Source organism: Chelonia mydas, chromosome 3, assembly GCF_015237465.2.
Source record: "Chelonia mydas isolate rCheMyd1 chromosome 3, rCheMyd1.pri.v2, whole genome shotgun sequence".
Classification (NCBI taxonomy): domain Eukaryota; kingdom Metazoa; phylum Chordata; order Testudines; family Cheloniidae; genus Chelonia; species Chelonia mydas.
Genome location: NC_057851.1, coordinates 137,963,302 through 137,978,013, shown reverse-complemented (window position 1 = coordinate 137,978,013; position 14,712 = coordinate 137,963,302). Strand labels below are relative to the sequence as shown.

Genomic DNA, 14,712 nt, shown 5'->3' with positions numbered 1-14,712 from the left:
AACAGTATGCTGCCACCACCAAGCATTTTAAACAAAGAACAGGGAAAGAGACCAGTTGGAGACATCTTCCCCCGCAAAATATCCCCCCAAGCCCTACACACCCCCTTTCCTGGGGAGGCTTGAGAATAATATCCTAACCAATTGATTACAAAATCATCAAAGACCCAAATCCCTGGATCTTGGAACAATGGAAAAATCAGTCAGGTTCTTAAAAGAAGGATTTTATTTAAAAAAGAAAAAAGAAAAGTAAAAATCATCTCTGTAAAATCAGGATGGAAAATACTTTACAGAGTATTCAGATTCAAAACACAGAGGATCCCCCTCTGGTCAAAACCTTAAAGTTACAGAAAACAGGAATAAACCTTCCTCTTAACACAGGGAAAATTCACATAAAACAAAAGATAAACTAATCCGCCTTGCCTGGCTTACCTATACTGGTTGCAATATTGGAGACTGGGATTAGGATGGGTTGGAGAAGATGGATTTCTGTCTGGCCTCTCTCAGTCCCAAGAGAGAATAACCACATAAACAAAGAGCACAAACAAAAGCTCCCCCTCCCCCCCAGATTTGAAAGTATCTTGTCCCCTTATTGGTCCTTTGGGTCAGGTGCCAGCCAGGTTAGCTGAGCTTCTTAACCCTTTACAGGTAACAGGATGTTGCTTCTGGCCAGGAGGGATTTTATAGCACTGTATACATGCTCTTACAGAAAGGTGGTTACCCTTCCCTTTATATTTATGACAGGCTCCCCCTCACCCCAAAAAATAAGCCTATACTATAGGATGGTTATTGCCATACGCTTTTTTGGTGCAGTGCTGTTTCTGAACGTATGGTTGAAAATTATTTAAACCTTGCATCAAACTTTAATGTGTGTCAAGACTAATAACTCTAATGCTTAGGTGGTAGATTAAGTTTATTGGCTGTAGCTAATGCAGAAGCTCAATGGGCTTGGAGAAGGGATGAAGAAGAGAGAGTCCTTTTTCCCATTTTACTCCTGCTGCACACAGAATTCCTGAGGCAGCAGAGTGAAACTACAAAAATCGTGGCTCATCACTCCTGCCTCCTTTCAGAAAGCAATGGATAACGGCAATAGTGAAATAGGCCTGATTCTTTTTGTATTCTGCCATAGACAAGCTCTCTCTTGCCAGTGGCTTTATTAGAGTGATGGTTAGTTTCTAGATTAAATATCAAGGTTCTCATTCAAAACTTCATGGGTCCTGCGCAGGGGAGCTTGTTTCTGAATACAGGTAGGGATGAGCTTACCAACTGCTACCACCAATAAATCACAAACTTACTTATTCCTTTTATGGGAAGATATGACAGAATTGCTGGCTCATTGAACATGAGCACCATTGTGCTTAAAGTTCCCTCTCTTCCTAACATCCCTCCAGGATTTATCAAATACTTCCGGGTTTAAAAAAGAAAAAGCCATAGAACTGGATACCAGAGAAAAATAGTTTTGTAACAGTTTTATTTACCTAATATAAACTGTGGAAGATGGTGTTTTCCAAAGTGAACTCGCTATCTTCTCTCATTTCCCTTTCTGCAGACTCTTCCCATTTCCCCCCCAACATACTAGAGTTTTACACACACTTTTTACTGCTAGTCAGTAAACCAGATCATCTTAACCCCTCCCCGGTACTTGTTGTGTAATAACTGTTGCCTCCCTAAGTATAAAGTATTAGGTCCCGTACTCCCTGGATCAGTGTCAGCTGGGAGCTGCAATGCCTCAAATTGTTTTAACAGATTTCTTGTGTGGCTGATTGAAATGTTGACTTGGTCCAGAAGAAGTAACATTCAGCCTTCCTCATCCAGTGTGATAGATGCTATAATGTTGAGACTTTCGGTAAATGAAGGATAGTATCTTCGATGATGTCTTTTCTACCCTGCCTCTACTCAGTCCTCCTTGCAGAAGAGCATGTTGAGGATTCCTCTTACAAAGTCCTCTGTATGCCCCTGAGCCCTTCTTTGACTTGCTCTGCAGTAGGCAAACAAGACTACTTTTCTGTGAACCAGTCTTGCGGGTACTCCTTTCAGTTGAAACTGATGTCATCTTTTGTCCCAGATCTCTGGCTTTGGTAGGTTCATGGCACATTGACTTTCTCCAAAATAGCCCATGATATGCCTTGAACTGAAGTATGTAGTATGGGGGGAAATGGTTGAAGTGTGAGCTTCCAAAATTACTACTTTGGAACAGGAAAGAGCTGGAAGTTAAAGGTTTGGCTTATTCAAGTACCACTTCAAACTTCCCTGCTGGCTACCTGTTTTTTAGTAGCTAAGAACATACTACTGTCATGCTTACAGGGCTAGCTGTACCTCTACCTACTCTCTGATGTATCTGAGTGCCCCCACTCGAGTATCGGATCTCATGTATTTACCTCTCCTGGGTTGGAATTCTGCAGTTTTCCCACTTGGCCTGGGGCTACAGTACACTGTGTCTAGACCATGTACCCAGCAGGTCCGACTGGGTTTGAGCGCTTCTGATTCTTCCTTTTGGGAGTCTGAAACCAGGGTGAGTGTAGTGACCAGACAGTCGTCTTAAACCAAAGTATTGCTGAACCTTAATGGTAGGACAAATCATAAGAAAAAGGATTTTTAAACCAGGCTACATGCACATATCTTACCTACAGTCCTGTAATGGTGGGCCAGGCAGTTCTAGCTTCTTCACATACTTCAGAGTGTGCCTTTATCAATCTGAACAGCTCCCCAAGAACTGCTTCCCTGTAGAGAGAGTCATTTTTAATCCAGCCAGGGTTTTGATCTGATCTGTTCCTAGTTGTTGGCCCTGCTTATCCATACTACTTTGGTGAATTCAGCAGGTGGTGGAGTCAGGGAGGCAGTGACTTTCCCTTTGTACTTTGCTGAAGGTATCTTAACCTGAACCATTTTTTTGCTTTCCCGCTTGTTTCCCAGCAGCCCTGTTGATTTACTCAGTATACTCATACACTAATGTCCCAATAACCAGGTCAATATACAGAATTCATAATTATAGAGCAGATCCATGTTCCTCACAAAACTTACAAAACTCCCCTGCTTTGTTGGAGGAAGCCCTAGTGTAGACAAGGCGCAGGCAGCTTCTGACAGTTATATGTACCACCATTTAATTAAACCTGCTGAAAAGAGGGTTTAATGAAAACTGTGTTAAAAGTGGGGCCAACCACTGGAGCCCTGTCTTCACAATTCTCATCAGTTCAGCTGAACTGGTGTTGGAATCAGCGGTAATTACTTTTAAATGTCTGCTATAGACAAAGCCATAGTGTCACAGAATAAACTCCTAGAGAAGAACCCAGGGTTTTTGCTCTACACATAGCACCTCCCAAAAAAACGCAGCCTTGTTAGTTTTGATTTTCAATCTGGCTCTGCAAAGTTGAGGGATTTCCTTGTGAGCCTGCTGTTTTTTGCCATTACCCATTTGGAAATGCTAAGTGCTATATTTGGAAAGAAATGGAGCCATATTTGGAAAGCCATTGAAAGCATTCACTTTTGGAGACCCCTGTACTACTCCCTTGGATGTACTCCCTGGCCGGATTGTACCTCCTCTGCATATTATTCTCCCACTAGTAGCTTCAGTATCTTTGGGCACAGTGTGGGTCTTCCAAGGTAGTTATTTCTCTTTTTTCCTTTTAATGTAGCAGTGGTCTGTAGGCTGGTTCCTTGTTTCCAGGTGCATTTACGGCCTCCAGGCTCTTTTGCAATGAAAAACCTAGACTGGGAATGGGTCGTGGATTAGCACCATGTGACTTGCCAGCTTTCCACAGACCCTAGCTTGTGAACCATTGATTTAAGACCAGCCTTTACAATTTATTTTAGTCCTTTAATTAGCTGAAAAAGGGATTGATTTAAATCAACAATTTAAATTTTCTTATCTTTAAGTATCTTAAAGAGAAATTTTGCCTCTTCACCTGGTAGAAGAGACAAAAATCTTCTATCTATTTGTTGTTTTAAAAGTATAGTCAACTTATTACCAAGCTAATATTTCCATTTGGTGTCTTGTTCAAACAATGACTTGTTTTTACAAATTGCTGTTCTTTAGTCTTCTTTTTTTCCATAATAAAGGTCTCTGTTGTATTTCTGACTTACTAGACATTAATTTATTCTTCAAAGCATATTCGGTTTATTGTTAGAATTAAACTAAGCAAAGCCATTAATACCAGCATGTTAAAACTTTAAAAAGCCTTTTTCCTTATGGGGTTTTTATAGCAAATAAAAATATTCAGCCCATTTTCACTTTAAAATGATTAAAAAAAAAAAAAAAACAACAAAAACTCACTGCCAGTACTATCTTATCCCATTAGAAACTCTAACAGTCTCTGTTGTGATTGTGTCTTTTATGCTGGCACAGGAAACAATAGATCCAGAATTTTCAGTCTGGCTGACTGCAGCAGCATCCTTGCCATCAGCAACATTCTTTTCAAAATGTTGCCTTGTTCTTGGTACCAGGCTCTATGTCTGTGATACTTTTTGCCATTGGTATATGCTGCTTTTTTTGATGCTGGCAATAGACACACAAACCTTTTTAAACATCTTTCAAATAGGGTCTCTGTGTGATGTGGAATAAGTCAGGTCCCCCAGTCCATCCCACAGCATCCCTTCCCCCTGCCCTCTAAAGCTAGGTTACTGCTTGTACGTAACTTAATTGTAAACAGAAGTTGTGTTCCTTCTGATGGTATGGATGTTTCCACACTGTGTGTGTCTTCCAAGGTAGTTATTATAAATGGCATCTCAATGTTCTATAACAGGGGTGGGCAAACTTTTTGGCCCGAGGGCCACGTCGGGATTGTGAAACTGGAGGGCCTGGTAGGGAAGGCTGTGCCTCCCCAAACAGCCTGGGCTCTACCCCCTCCCACTTTCCGGCCCCTGACTGCCCCCCTTAGAACCTCCGACCCATCCAACCCCCCCTACTCCTTGTCCCCTGACTGCCCCGACCCTCGCCACTAACCGACCCCTGGGATCCCACCCTCTATCCAACCCCCCTGCTCCCTGTCCCCTGACTGCCCCAACCCCTAACAACCCTCTGCCCGCAAGCAGGCCCCCCGGGACTCCCATGCCTATCCAACCCCCTCTCCCCCATTCCCCGTCCCCTGACCACCACCCCCAGAACTCCCGAGTCATTCAACCCCCCCTGCTGCTTGTCCCCTGACCGCCCCCTCCCGGAACCTCCAACCCCTAACCACCCCCCGGGGCCCCATCCCCTATCCACCCCCCCCCCCCCTGTTCCCTGACTGCCCCGGCCCCCCAACAGGCCCCCCCGGACTTCCACGCCTATCCAACCCCCCCCTCCCATTTTCCGTCCCCTGACCACCACCCCCAGAACCCCTGACCCATTCAACCCCCCTGTTCTTTGTCCCCTGACTGCCCCCTCCTGGGACCCCCTGCCCCTAACTGCCCCCTGGGACACCCCCCCATCCACTCCCCCCCCCCCCCCCCCCCCGACTGCCCTGACCCCTATCCACACCCCCATGCCCTGACAGGCCCCCTGGGACTCCCATGCCTTAATCCAATCCCCCCTGCTCCCCCCCCCAACAACCCCCCCCCAAAACCTCTGCCCCATCCAACTATTCCCTGTTCCCTGACTGCCCCCTGGAACCCCCCTTCCCCTTCTTCAACCCCCCGCTCCTTTCCCCCTTACCATGCCGCTCAGAGCAGCAGGAGCTCGTAGCCCCGCTGCCTGGCCGAAGCCAGCCACACCGGCTGTGGGGGAGGGGGGACAGCAGGGGCGAGGCTGGGGGCTAGGCTCCCTGGCCAAGAGCTCAGGGGCCAGGCCGGATGTGGCCCACGGGCTGTCATTTGTCCACCTCTGGTCTATAATCTCTCTCCCAGCATGCACTGATAACGTAAGAGCTTTATTTGCACTACAACATTTAGGTTGCAACCAGTGTTATAAGTAAGGCTTAGATTTTGTCAGGGATATTTTTAGTAAAAATCACTGACTGGTCACGGACAATAAGCAAAAATTAACAGACGCCCATGATCTGTCTGTGATTTTTTTACTAAAAATACCACTGGCAAAATGAGGAAGGAGGAGGGTCCAGCACCCACAGCTTCTGGGGTTTCTGTGACCTCTGTGACATAATCGTAGCCTTAGTTATAAGCCCCTGGAATGTCTTAACGTGCCAGTGTCCACATATAAGGTTCTAAATGATGCACAGGTGCTCTCACCACCATTGTGATTGTACTTGTTCAGAGCAAATGCTAAGTACAGTGGCCAAAGTTTTCAAAGCCTAAAATTAGGCTTCTAAATCTGTATATCAGAGATGCTGTGTGTTTGCACCACCTACCAACGTGAATAGCAGGAGACTAACAAAAATGCCTATGTAACAGTCATACATTTTATTTGTTAAATCTAGATCATCATAGCCTGTTTACACTAATGAACCGACTAGTTAATGACAAATTTTAAACAGTAGGTGCTGCTGACTTGATGTTGAAAACAACTTAGTTGCCAGGATGTATGATTCTGCAAAAGGTTGTTCCATCCACACTTAGGGCTTGTCTTCACTACGGGGGTAAGTTGACCTAAGTTAAGCTACTCCACCTATGTGAATAACGTAGCTGGATTCGATGTAGCTTAGGTTGACTTACCCCAGTGTCTTCACAGTGTTGAGTCAGTAGGAGATGCTCTCCGATCGACTTCTCCAAGAAGAGTAAGGGTACTGGGGTCCACCGGAGAGCACTCTGCCATTGATTTCGCGGGTCTCCACTAGACCTGCTAAATCGATCCCTACTGCATTGCAGCAGCGTTGATCTCCCTGTAGTGTAGACCAGCCCTAACACTTAAATGGTTATCTGCACCAGTTTCAGCAGCACCTGTTGTCACGGATCCACAGATTCAGTGCTCTCAAATAGTTCTGGAACAGTCCCAGTGATGACCTCCTTCTGTGTGTCAGTCCCCTTAGGGTATCTCACTCTCACTGGGATAAGTCCCTTGGCTTCACTACCTCCTGGGACTGAATCTTGGAGCCTTTGGCTCCTCTGCCTCTCGCCATGAACTCCTTGCAGAATCTCCCACCTGGACTGGACCCCAGAAGGAGATTTACGCACCCAAAGGGAGCAATGCACTCCCAGTTTCCTTAATCTGGAGTGACACTCAGCCAGTGTTGTAAAAGCACAAGGGTTTATCAGATGTCTGGAACACAGAGTGGAAAGTCCTTGGTTATGACAGAAAACAGAAGGTTACAGCATAGTCCGTCTGGGTCAGTTCAGAGCCCAGAGCTCTCCTCTGATCCCTTCTGAGTCCCAGTCCAGAAGCTGCTTCTCCCCTCCAACAGCCCACACTTAACAACCCCCCTGACCCTTCCTCGGTCCTTTGTTCTTGTTCCAGGGTAAACATTGTCACCTGGCCCTCCTCCATAGCCCTTTGTTCTCCAGCTGGTCAAACCTGGTTGGTTTCCTGCAGAGGGTGAGCCCTTCATGGTCATTAGTTGCTAGGTGCCAAAATCCGGGCAGTTGTCTTCTGGGACTCTCCATGGACATGGCCCCCTGGCCCAGACAGCCAGGCATCAGTTACACCTGGATCTCTGCAAAGAATAAACATATATAAAATTAAATAAACTAGTTATACTGATATAAGTCTGTTATATGTTGCTCAGTTGTGTGAAAAATCCAAACCCCTGAATGATGTAGTTATACTGATTTAATCCACCGGTGTAGACCGCACTATGTCAACAAGAGCTTCTCCTGTTGACATAGCTACTTCTTGAGGAGATGGATTGACGGAAAAAGCTCTCTTGTCAGCGTAGGAGCGTCTTTACTAAAGTGTTACAGAGGCTCAGCTGTAGTGCTATATGCTAAGGCAAGCCTTTGAGCAAGTGTAGAAGCTGTGGGGGTGCACTTCTGGGGGCCCCGCAGTCCCAGAGTGGCCCGGAGGATTAGCGGGGGGCCAGGAGCAGCCCGCTCTGCTTCTCTTGCCCCAGCCCCAGCCATGTCGCTCGGGGGACGGGGCTTGGGGGAAAGGGTTCCCCCCGCACTCACCGGCAGCGGCGGAAGTGGAGCAGCCTGGCCCCAGCCTGCTCCAATCCGCCAGCTCCCAGCCGTGTCGCTCCTCTTCCCGCCGCCGGTGAGTACGAAGGGTGTCCTTTCCCTAATCTCCCTGCACTCACTGGCGGCGGGAAGCGGAGTGCTGCGTGGCTGGGAGGTGGCAGAGTGGAGCGGCCTGCGGCCACGTTGCTCTGCTTCCCGCCACTGCTGGTAAGCGCCTGTCAGGGGGCGGGGTGTGTGGATAGGGATCGGAGCAGTCAGGGGACAGGGAGCAGGGGGTTGGGTAGGGGGGTGGGGTCGGGTCCTGGGGGTGATTAGGGACGGGGGAGTCTCTGGAGGGGGTGGTCAGGGAACAAGGAACGGGGGGGCCAAAGGAAGTTCAATATAACGCAGTCTCACCTATAATGTGGTGAGAGTTTTTTTTTTTTTTTTTTTTGTCTCCTGAGGACCACGTCATATCAGGGTAGAGGTACACTTCCAAGGATCACAGCCCTTTTGGCCACAATATCACACTGAGAACTCATGACTCCCAAGCCCTTTTCAGAGTCACTGCTTCTCAGTATAGAACCCCCAACCTGTAAGTATACCCTGCATTATTTATTTCTGGAAGTATGATTCTACATATGGCCATATTAAAACACACATTGTTTATTTTCATCCAGCTTACCAAGTGATCTAGATCGCTGTATATCAGTGACCTGTCCTGTTCTTTTTTTACCACTCCCCCAATCTTTGTATCATTTGTAAACTTAAATCTATAATGTTGTTTTCTTTCAGGTCATTGATAAAAATGTTCAATGCTATGGGACCGAGAATGGATACCTGGGGGACCCTACTAGGACACACTTTATGATGATTCCCTGTTTACAGTTGTATTTTCAGACCTATCAGTTAGCTAGTTTTTAATCCATTTAATGAGTGCTGTGTTGTTTTTGTATTATTCTAATCAAAATGTAATGCAGTGTCAGAAGTATTAAGTCTATTACATCCACAATATTACCATTATCAACCAAACTCATAATCTCACAGAAAGTCGTTTGCCAGGATCTATTTTCCATAAACCTACCTTGATTGGCATTAATTATATTACCCTGATTTAATTTTTTTAATTGAGTCCCATATCAGCATTTTGTCTAGGTTCAATGTCAGGCTGACAGGCCTGTAATTACCTTCTTTAAATATTGGCCCAATATTAGATTTCTTCCAGTCCTCTGGACCTTCTCCAAAATCAACACTAATTGTCCAGAGAGCACCTAAGCTAGATCTTTTAAAACTCTTGCGTGCAAGTTATCTGGACCTGCTGATTTAAAGCTAGACACTTTTAGCAGCTGTTGCTAAACATCCTGCTTAGTTACTGTTGGGATGGTATATTATCGTTATATGATATAACTACGTTTGACTTTTTCCAAAATACAGAACAGAAATATTTATTGAAGACTTCTGCCTTTTTTGCATTATTGTTGACAACTCTACTGTTTCCATCTAGTAATGGACCAGTACTACTATTCAGATTCCTTTTGTTCCTGGTACAAATTAAAAATTCCTTCTTATTGTCCTTAATTCTGCTGGCTGTAGATTTCTGTTTTTGTCGTTTGGCTTCCCTTATCAGTTTTCTTCAATTCCTAGCCTCTGATTTATATTAATTGCTATCAACTTCCATTTGCATTATTTTTATTCTGTATATCTGCTTTCGCTTTCACTTTCTAAGCCAGGTTGGCTTTTTAACCAGGATGGGCATCTTTCTTGATTGTGGAATTGTGAGGTTTTGGGCATCTAGTAAACTATTCTTAAATAGTTCCCCATTGACATTCACATTTTTCTTTTAAATTTTTTCTCCTAACCGATTTGATTCAAAATGGTTTCCAGCTTTGTGAAATTGGCCCTTTTAAAGTGCGTGTGTGTGTGTATTTATTTACTACTGGTTTGAATTTTATTCTGTTTGCACATAAATATAATCAAGCCATAATCACTTGTAAGCTATCAATAGTTTTTAATTCTATATCAATTCCTCTTTATCTGTCAGATGAGGTCTAATACAGAATTCCCCTGTGTTGGATCCAATACTACTTCAGATAAGAAACTGTCATGTATAATTTTTAGCGATTCTGAGGATGTTTTAGTCCTGGCAGGATGAGACATCCAGCATATGTCACTCAGATTGAAGTCCCCATGATAACAGAGCTTTTCTTCTTGCGGAATCAAACTCTGACTTCTTGTATCAAAACGTTAAAGGTTTTTCCTTCAAAAAGAGTTTCTTGCGGAAAGAGAGACACTTATCTCTACACATGTGACTGCATGGTCTTCTTGAAACTGATGAATTTCCTATGCAGTAAGATAAAGCCATCCTCTGAAATTTGATAAGATGAGTCGTCCTGGGAATCTGAAGTATTATTTGAGTCCCAAAGTACCACATTAAAAATATTCTGTCTGGAGTGTCAGAATACTGTGAAAGGAGTCAAAAGGAAGAGATCCTGGAAAGTTGTGGTCCTAAAACATCAAGCCCTTTACTAGAAAGATCCTAGAGAAGGAGTATTTTGTAGATTTTTGTTATCCTAACAGTTTGTATCCGACTGTGTTTCTTTTCTACTAGAACCATTCTGAAATTTATATTATTTCCTCAAATGAGTTTAGTGATAAAGAGGTATCTCCAAGAATAGATTTATAATAGAACCACACATTTGTCATTTTAAAAAAAACAAAAAAAACTGCACAATATCTTACCTGTTGACCTGATTGATAATCTATTGTTGGGTCTGTGTGTGTGATCTGTTTTCTGAAAAACTCTTGAAATCTACGCCAGAGGCAATGGAATTTTAGAAAGACTTGATGAGCTAACTGTCAAAGTCCATGAACTCAAGAGATTGTAGGCGGCCCTTATTTGTTGTGTTCTAACGTGAGGGATAATAATTGCCAAAGTAAACTATAAAATTAAGCAGGAGGGAACCAAAAAACCAAATGCTTAATGGTAAATTGAAATGTCTTTTTAAAAAGATTGTTTTAACTAGCAATTATTATTTTACTAACAAGTAAGTGGGTAGACTTAAGTTCTTCCTCATTTATTTACCTGCCGTGACCTGGCATTAGTATTGTTGCCCTTCAGGTTACTGATGACCTTACAGGCATCTGAAGAGCAAGAAATTGAGCACACTGCTCTATGGGGTCACCAGCTGGCCTTATTATTCCTGCCTGAATGTACAAGAGTGAGTGGCTGAGAAAATGGGACATGTACTGAGCAGCTGATGCAGACAAATGGTTTTATGGCACTAAAGTTTTTGCTTGTTTATAAGCCTCAAGATCAAAAGTAGTCAGCAGTGAGTGAGGGGACAGAGGAATAATTCACTTTTTTTTTTTTTTTTTTTTTTTTAAATAAAACTTTGGACAATTCTTTCTGATGATCTTTTTTCATCATGAGATGAATATTCCAGCTCTTGGGGAAAAGAAAAATGGTTTGAAAGTCCATCTGTGTCTCCTGTCTTTACCCAAAGGTGGTGGTTTAAATTAGTTGCCAAAGTTTACAAAATGGGCCATTAAAGTTGCTACAACATACTTGTAGGTAGGTATTTAGGAGGAAGTTGTAGGGAGAAGTATTTTGATACTATTGGATATGATGGAAAGAACTACAGATAATTCAGGGTGTTGTATTGTTTGACAAACTCTTTATAAAATGTCAGATTTGTTAGGTGCTGACTAAATATACTTATTTAATGTAGTTCTTTATTTACAGTGAAGTATGCGAGACCTAACCGCTCAGGTAACAAGCAGTCTGCTGCAGTTTCCAGAAGTGACTGTTCAAGCACTTGGAGAAGATGAGATAACACTAGAATCTGTACTTCGTGGGAAGTTTGCTGGAGGTAATCCTCTTCCTCTGAAACTTGTTGTTAATATTGGAATTAATAATTACTTGTGAGTGTGGGTTATCTAAATACATATAGTAGTGATACATTTTACTTGTGGCAGAGTAACAGCCTTTTGTAGTGGTAAACACCCATTTTTTCATGGTTTGTGTGTATAAAAAGATATGCTGTACTTTCCACAGTATGCATCCGATGAAGTGAGCTGTAGCTCACGAAAGGTTATGCTCAAATAAATTGGTTAGTCTCTAAGGTGCCACAAGTACTCCTTTTCTTTTTACTTGTGAAATGTGTTGGCTCCATTAAGATGTATCAGGTGAGTTTACCAATAGCTTTATGAAGCCAGGAGGTTCATATCAGGTGAGTTTTCCCAAAATGCTGCTGTTTTTAAGCTGTTGCCTGTAATTCAGTAACCCACTTGGTCCTAGCTCTGTGTAGATCCCATTGTTCTTAAATTTCATGTTGTAGTAAAAGAGTGTATGTTAATTCTGTTTTGTATGTGTGTATGCGTGCACAGTCTCAAACTTAGACATAGTAATACATTAAAACTATGTACATTTCTAACTAAACTATTTTGGGTGGACTCATCCCCAAATCATTATCTAATATTTTATAATTTCAAATGAATCCTTCTGTGTTTATCATTCTTACATAAACTTTTCCCCTTATTTCACTTTAGGGAGAAATGGACTGGCTTACTTGGCCTGTGGTCCTCAGCTTGAGGTAGTAAACTCTATCACGGGAGAACGGCTGTCTGCATATCGTTTCAATGGAGTAAATGAACACCCACCCACTGTCCTTGTGGTGAAGGAATTTTCCTGGCAGAAAAGAACTGGACTTCTAGTTGGATTGGAAGAAGCAGAAGGGAGTGTTCTCTGTCTGTATGACCTTGGAGTATCAAGAGTGGTAAAAGCAGTTGTTCTTCCAGGAAGGGTATGTACTTTTTAATCTAAAAGCAAAGCTTCTGTTCTGTTGTATGCCATAGAATTCTGTTTCGAGGAAGGTTTTATAGGGATGGTTGCAAAGATACCAACTTACAGTACATAGTGGACTTAATCTTGATATCAGAACTTGGGTTGGAAGGTACCAACGGTCTCTTAACTAATGCTGAAAGTAAAAAAAAAAAAAAAAAAAAAAAAAAAAATTCACTTGTACTACAGGTTTCTTAGCTGTTGGATTATTCAAAGTGACTTCAAGATGGTAGGGGTTGCTAGCACTTTGAAGGACAGGACTAGTGTTAAAAATGATCTTGATAAATTGGATAATTGGTCTGAAATCAACCAGATGAAATTCAGTAAAGACAAGTGCAAAGTACTACACCCAGGAAAGAAAAATCAAATGCAAAATGGGGAATAACTGTCTGGGGAGTAGTACTGCAGAAAAGTATCTGGGGGTTATAGTGAATCATAAATTGAGTATGAGCCAGCAGTTGTGAAAAAGGCTAATATTCTGGGGTGTGAAAACAGGAGTGTCATATCTAATTGTCTTTCTCTGCTCAGCACTGGTGAGGCCTCAACTGGAGTGTTGTGTATAGTTTTGGGTGCCACAGTTTAGGAAAGACATGGGTTAACTGGAGCATCCTTAGGAGAGCAGCAAAAATGATAAAAGGTTTAGGAAACTAGAACTATGAGGAAAGGTTAAAAACAGTGGGCATATGTAGTCGTGAGAAAAGAAGACTGGGAGGGAACTAAATCTTCAAGTATGTTGAGGACTGTTATAAAGAGAACAATTGATTACTGTCCTCCGTGCCCACCAAAAGTAGGACAAGAAGTAATGGACTCAATCTGCAGCAAGGGAGATTTAGGTTAGATATTAGGAAAATCGTTTTAACTATAAGAATAATTAAAATCTGGAATAGGCTTCCAAGGAAGACTGTGGAATCCCTGTCAATGAAGATTTTTAAGAATAAGTTAGATGTTTGGCTAACTGTTAAGGATGGTCTAGGTCTGCTTGGTCTGCTAGGTCTCTCAAAACGGGGCTGGAGTGGATGACCTCTTAAAGTCCCTTCCAATCCTACATTTCTATGATTTTTGTGAGTAGAAGGGGATGAAAGATGTGAAGAACCAGTTGCTCATATAAACCTAAAAACAACCAAACCCTGTATACTTTAGGCCTCCTTCCCATACATATTCTTAAAAGCTCTTTGAGTAAAACGACAATATCTTTAATAAAATTGCAAATCCTAGAAATTGATTTGTGTTGTAAATAAATTACGACGACTCCCTTAGAATCTCAAACTAGCTAACCGGAGACTGTGCGCTTAGACTTGTGAACTTTCTTTTGTGTTTTGGAATAAGGCAGGGGGCATTAGCAAACCAGTTATCTTCATCTCCACAGGTGAGCTTGCATCTAGTGGGAAGCACAACTTCCTTGCAAGTCTGTTTCCTGCATATATGATTGGTACCCCCCAAATTAGATAGTATCAATCTAAAAAGAAGCACCTTGGACTTGGGACCCTACTTTCTTAACTGGTTTAACTGTCTGGAGTTGCTCTACTGAGTTTATGACCTTCAGTCATCCTTCTCTTAAGGAAACTAGCCAATAGAAAGTTGTAGCTATTGCTTACTGAGATGGAACAACGATCCCAGTTGGAAATATTGTAACTTTCTATGATGGCACATTCTAACTTGGATTAGAGGGACTGAAGGAGAATCAGATGTCCACTTTTTCCACAAAACCTATCCTTCCCTCTGTTGACTCATTACTGGCCTCAGCCCCAATGCTACCTCTCCCACAGAATGAAGAATAGAAAGTAGGGATATTGCCCCTTGTTAAACCAGAGGTTCTCAAGCTGTGGTTCAGAGAACATTTAGTGGTCTGCAGAGAGTTGTCTGCTCACCTCTCCTTGGTTCTACCTGCTACATAGTTTTGCCAGCTAAAGATATTA

General features: G+C 42.8%; 1 protein-coding gene across 2 annotated transcripts in view; it reads left to right on the top strand.

Annotated features, from left to right (window-relative positions):
• Positions 1-14,712, top strand: part of AHCTF1 (AT-hook containing transcription factor 1) — an 82,797-nt gene that overhangs the window by 1,719 nt on the left and 66,366 nt on the right. The window contains exons 2-3 of one of the 2 annotated variants that reach the window (XM_037895371.2): positions 11,699-11,825; positions 12,505-12,758. In XM_037895371.2, the coding sequence (XP_037751299.1) occupies positions 11,705-11,825; positions 12,505-12,758 (375 nt within the window). In that variant the 5' untranslated portion in view covers positions 11,699-11,704. Of the gene's footprint in view, positions 1-11,684; positions 11,826-12,504; positions 12,759-14,712 lie in introns of both variants that reach the window. The other variant, XM_037895372.2, reaches the window with a different exon arrangement.